Genomic DNA, 5,763 nt, shown 5'->3' with positions numbered 1-5,763 from the left:
AGATTCCCAGAGCTTAGTCACCCTATAAGTGAAGTCTTGTCTCTCTGGTCATCTCTCCATCTCCTCCAGCACTCCAGTGCCTGGTAACCACCATTCTACTCTCTCTCTGTGTCTGTGAACTCAACCTCCTCCCTCCCCAAAGTTCACATATAAATGAGATCATACAGTATTTAATTTTCTCTGTCTGGCTAATTTCACTTAGCATGCTGCTCTCAAGATTTATCCATGTTGTTGCAAATGGAAAGATTTCCTTCTTTCTCATGATTCAATAATATTTCATTGTGTATGTATATGTACATATACATGCACACATATATACACTGTATATATACACACATACATATATCACATTTTTATACATTTATCGATGGGTGGACTTTTAGATTATTTCCGTATCTTCGCTTTTTGTAACTAAACTGTAACAAACACGGCAGTACAGGTATCTCTTCAAGATGCTGATTTTGTTACTTTCAGCTATATATCCTGAGATTGCTGGGTCATCTGGTAGGTCTGTTTTTAATTGTTTTTAATTTTTTTTAAAGATTTTATTTGTTTATTTGACAGACAGAGATCACAAGTAGACAGAGAGGCAGGCAGAGAGAGAGAGGGAAGCAGGCTCCCTGCTGAGCAGAGAGCCCGATGTGGGCCTCGATCCCAGGACCCTGAGATCATGACCTGAGCCGAAGGCAGTGGCTTAACCCACTGAGCCACCCAGGCGCCCCTGTTTTTAATTTTTTGAGGAACATCCATACTGTGTTCCGTAATGGCCATACGAATTTACACTCCCCCCAAAAGCGAATAAGGGTTCCCTTTTCTCTACATCCTTACCAACACTCGCCTGTTGTCTTTTTGATAAAAGCCATCCTCATAGGTCTGAGGTGATGTCTCATTGTGGTTTTGAGTTGAATTTCCCTGATGGCTAGTGATATTTCCAGGTGCCTTTGACCATTTGCATGTCTTCTTTAGAAAACTGTCTATTCGGGTCCTTTGGCCATTTTTTTAAATTGGATTACTTGCTTGTGCCCCCCCCTCCAACTTTTTTGCTATTGAGTTACAGAAGCTCCTTATGTATTTTGAATATTAACTCCTTATCCAACATATAGTTTGCAAATATCTTCCCCCATTTTGTAATTGCCTCCCATTTCATTGATGGTTTCCTGGGCTGTGCAGAGCTCTTCAGTCTCACATGTTTATTTTTCTTTTGTTGCTTGTACAGCAACCAAAGACTCAGTGACCTGGTGTTTGTGGGAAGTGCCAGGCATGGCATAGCCCGCGGGTATGACATAAGGTGCAGTCTGGCCCCAAATATAAATGGGAGCTTCTTCCAGTGTTTTAAGGGCAGACATTCATGGAGATGGATTGAAACAGACTGAAAAACACTTGCATGTCCCTCAGAAAGAAGGAGAAAGATGCCTCTTGTTGAGAGCAGCAACTTCTAGATGCACATTAAATCAACACTGTCATATCCAATCTGGACAAACACAGCACAACACATGTTTCTCACCATGGAGATAGTCTTTATTTGACTTTTATCGCCTTTCAATGAAAGAGTGGTTCCCATCAGCACTATATAATTATGAAACTTGCAAATACACTTTATCTGGCAGTGAAATTTCCTTAAAAATGGAAGTTAACTTCAGGAAAGTTCGTGGTGGGAGAGCATATGAAATAGAAGCATGGCTAAGTGTAAGCAGATGCCTATCAAGAAAGAAAAATGTTACCAGGACTCTGTTAAAGCACTAATACAAGCCTACTGTTCTGCTTTTTCTCAAACTAGACATTCATACAAGAGACGGGGGTTTGGCTTTTTCTTCTTGGGGATCCAGGGAACATCCTTGTGTATCTAACCATCTTGGCAAGACAAAAACCAGGGGGAAAAGCAAAGCTTCTAACCTACTGTCTTCAAAGCAGGTTCTGGGAGAAGAGAACAAGAACTGTGCTCCAGAAGGTGGAGAGATGCGACAGCTTCTGGTGCAGTAGTTACAGGGAGGCCTGGTGGGCGGGGAGGAGAGTATGGCTTTAGCCCATTGTCTGGGCAGCTGACATAACTGTTGTCCCCTTGGGCTCTCTCTCTCTAGTCTGGACTGCCCTATCGCTGACCGTCTGGCAGGACCGTGGTCACTGGGATTGGATATTCCAATGCATTGCAGTCATCGGAGAGGAACACCAAATCCTGAAAAAGATGTGCAATAGGCAAGAATGTTACTGAATGTGGCCCCAGAATCTGAGCACAGCTATAGGAGTTTATCTTCTAAGAGTGTTCCGTTCTTTTCTTTCATGGGAAAACTTCCCACCCCTTACTCTCCCAAGGAGAACGGGCCCCGTCTTCACATTCCCATAGAACATGATGTAATCCCGCATCCTAAATAGAAATAATACTGTATTGTAATTACATCTTCTTCCTGTCTTCCCTCCGCAGACCAAGGGGAGAGAGGAATGAGGAGGGCAATCAGTGTGGGGAGGACATCCGTAAGAAAACTCGGATGCATGAACAAACAAATTAAACTCGATAGTTAATCATTCATCCTGATGTCTTACTCTGGGCCAGGGCTGGTGCTAGGAATTCTATGTGTGGTCACTCTGCTAGGGTTCTTAGGATCAAGGGACTTAGTGCAACTCCCCTACCCCACACACATGGTCAGGGTGTACTTATTATTATCCTTCTAATGATGGCATGAGGTGGACATAATTATGTCTCCAGTTCACAAATGAGGGAACTGTGGTTCAGAGAGGTTACGGGTTGCTTCCATCTGGGAAGCAGGAAGACCGACAGGAGCTCAGGTCTGCCTGATGCTGAAGCCTGTGCCTCTGAGATCCCATGACAACACTTTCTCAGTTGTGCTGATATTCTGCATTTTTCTGTCTCCTTCTCCTCTTCTACCAGAAGCCTCCTATCACAGAGCATCTGAAGCCCATCTTCTAGAAAGTCTCCTCTGACCCCAGCGCTCCGGAGCTCCCTCTCCCTCCAACCCCTACCCCATTTGGTTCCTAGTAGAATCTCTCTTATATGGTTAGCATGTGGTCCTGGGTATTGTCCCCACACCAACATGACCTCATGGGAAGGAGGACCTTGTCCTGAGTGCCCATCACTTATCAAGGGTGACAGTGATTTAGGATCTGCAAACACCCCAAACATTCCTCTTCCCCTTCCCATCTCCCCCCACCCCAACCGCCTCCCCCTAGCCTTCCTCTTCTGAAAGCCCCTAGTGTCCTGGCTGACCACAAGCAGAAAAGGTATTTTTAGTGGTGTCCCTTACTCTCCTGCAGAATGAATTCATGATAATGTACAGTTTCCGCACTTTGTCCTTCAAGGCATCCACCTGGGCTACCTTCCAACACTGGGTTGATGCCACGAAGTCCCGCAGCTTGGCCAGCACACAGTAATTCTGGGAGAAGACAGCAGGGAAGGTATCGTGGGGGAAGTCTGTAGCCAGAGGGACAGGAGCTGGGCTCCCTCCCCAAGCCCCTACCTCCCCAGACAGGAACACCCTCTTACGTGTATATCCAGGTAGAGCGTGGGCAGGTATCTCACACACGGCTCCTATGGAAAGGAAGACAGGTCATGATGACCCCCACAGGGGTGCACCCTCAGTCGGTCACGGAAGGCTCCCCACCATGATCCAACAGCCAGACAGCCCCAGGGCCTTCCTTGATCTGATTTGCTTACACACGCACACATGCGCACACTCACGCATATGGATTTGCGTGGATAGTCAGATGGATAGTCAGAAAGCCGAAATACTCTCCCCCAGAATCTTACAATAGCAGTTACCTCTAGGTGGTAGAATGGCAAGTAATATTTATTTTCTTCTTTGTCCTTTGTGCGTTTTCCAACTAGCCTATAAAGTATAGTGGTCTCCCTCTTATGCATGGGGGACAGAGTCCAAGGCCCCAGTGGATGCAGGAAACCATAAATCATACTGGACCGTACATATAGTATATTTGTTCCTAAATATATGTACAAACCGAGATCAAGCTTAATTTATAAATTAGACACAGTAAGAAATGAACAATAGTTACTACTATAAAATAGAACAATTCTAACAACAAACTGTCATAAAATTTCTGTGAATGCGATCTCGCTCTCCAAATCTCTTCCTGTACTCTACTCACCCTTCTTGTAATGATGTGAGATGATAAATTGCCCACATGATGAGATGAACGGAGTGGGCATGTGACATATGGTTAGACTCCCGCTAACCTTCTGACCATACGTCAGAAGGGAGCTCATCTGCTTTCTGGTCGCTGTGGACCACGAGTCACTGAAACCACAGATATGGGGAGCCCCCTATGTATGCCTTTTATAATTAGGAAAAACATGCACATTATTTAAGTTTTAAAAGAAAATAAATGGTGTAAGGGTATCATAACCCTACATCTGAGAAACATTACATTTTGTTTGGAGCATCTACAGGGGGTGCCGAGACACTTTTAGACATTTTTAAACTTTATCAAAGCTTCTTTTTTTTTTTTTTAAGTGGGGGAGGGGCAGAGACAGAGGGAGAGAAAGAATCTTAAGCAGTTTCCTTGCTGAGGTCAGAGCCGGATTCGGGGCTCCATCTCATGACCCTGAGATCATGACCTGAGCTGAAATCAAGAGTCGGACACGCAACTGACTCAGCCTCCCCACCCTCAAGGGCCCTGAATTGTTTCAAAGCTTTTAATGAAGTTTAATTCATTTTTTTTCTATACTGAATAAGCAGCCAGGGATCCTGGGTCGTCGTTCTGGGCAGCCCCTGGAACCTGCCCCTTTGAGCCCGGGGTCTGCCTGTGAAAAGAGCATGTTAAGAATGCTCACGTTCCTGGGGTGTCCCCTGCCCAGCACTGTGCCCAGCATGTCTCATTCACCTTCGCGAAGCCCAAAGTGGGAGGTGGGCCCTGTATCAACACTTTCACAGCCAAGGACACCGAGATTCAGGGGCTGAGCTGTCTGCCCAAGGTAAGCAGTAAGGGGTGGGCACGTCCTGGGGGGTCCTCCCCTGAGTGCTCACTCACAATCACCAGGCTCCTGAAGAGAATAACCAGATCTGTGCTCCTCCTTAACTCCAGACTTCCAGGCTCCTTGGGGAGGTTTATTTTTTCTTCTTTTACGTTTTACAGCAGAGCCTCCCGTTGTTGCTGGCAAGTTACCAATAAAGACAAAGTATTGTGGTGTCTCTGATAGATTTTCCTTGTATTTAAAAAAGATGCAACCCACTGTCATTTCTACTTAGTAGGATGGGGATAAAATGCAAACCCTTGAAATTAACATTGACCAGAAAGAAAAACTGTTGTTGTTGTTGTTGTTGTTGTTTTTTTTCCTAGTACAAAGGCATGTTTTGGAGACCTAGATCTGCACTGAACCTCCTGGTCCACGCAGGGCAGCTGGAGGAGACTTACCGAGGGCTCCACAGCCTGCAGGCTTTGGAAGTCACCCGTGACCTCTCGGCTCAGGCTCAGCATCCTGGAGTAGCAGGTCGGGGGAGCCGGCTGTGCAGTGGGGGGCCCGGCCAGGAGCAGCAGCAGCACCGGGAGCAGCCTGGACCTCATGGTGCCGAGGCAGCCTCACTGTGTCCGGTGGCTCGTGGCGGGCGCCCCTTTAAGCAGCAGCTTGGGGGTGGTCCTCCACGCCTCCTCCGCTTCCTGTGGGGCCCAGCCAAGGCCATCCAGCACGCCCACCTGGCCCTGGACACTGGATCCTTTCAGACCTGAAGCCCCCCTGCCCTGTGAGAGGAGGGGTTGCCTGGGGGGCGGGGTGTGTGGGACACCTGGAAGGGACAGCTG

At 46.9% G+C, this 5,763-nt stretch overlaps 1 protein-coding gene across 1 annotated transcript; it reads right to left on the bottom strand.

The window, feature by feature from the left end:
• Positions 1 to 1,496: 1,496 nt before the first annotated feature.
• CYTL1 (cytokine like 1) lies at positions 1,497 to 5,562 on the bottom strand. The gene is made up of 4 exons (XM_004770543.3): positions 5,380 to 5,562; positions 3,497 to 3,541; positions 3,258 to 3,386; positions 1,497 to 2,173 (listed from the first exon to the last, which is right to left on the bottom strand). Exons 1-4 carry the CDS (start codon positions 5,527 to 5,529, stop codon positions 2,090 to 2,092), a joined length of 408 nt encoding a protein of 135 aa, XP_004770600.1. The 5' UTR covers positions 5,530 to 5,562; the 3' UTR covers positions 1,497 to 2,089.
• Between the last annotated feature and the right edge of the window lie 201 nt (positions 5,563 to 5,763).

Source organism: Mustela putorius, unplaced genomic scaffold (assembly GCF_011764305.1).
Source record: "Mustela putorius furo isolate JIRA1106 unplaced genomic scaffold, ASM1176430v1.1 tig00000083_pilon_pilon_pilon, whole genome shotgun sequence".
NCBI lineage: Eukaryota > Metazoa > Chordata > Mammalia > Carnivora > Mustelidae > Mustela > Mustela putorius.
Note: the sequence above shows the minus strand (reverse complement) of the source record. Positions and strands in the feature narration are given on the sequence as shown.

Excerpts from the sequence above, each read along its gene's own strand:
- CYTL1 (XM_004770543.3), bottom strand. The coding sequence starts at position 5,529 with ATGAGGTCCAGGCTGCTCCCGGTGCTGCTGCTGCTCCTGGCCGGGCCC. Across the intron at positions 3,542-5,379 it reads TGCAGGCTGTGGAGCCCTCG|GAGCCGTGTGTGAGATACCT; the intron begins GTAAGTCTCCTC and ends TCCTTTCCATAG. Across the intron at positions 3,387-3,496 it reads CGCTCTACCTGGATATACAC|AATTACTGTGTGCTGGCCAA; the intron begins GTAAGAGGGTGT and ends GTCTTCTCCCAG.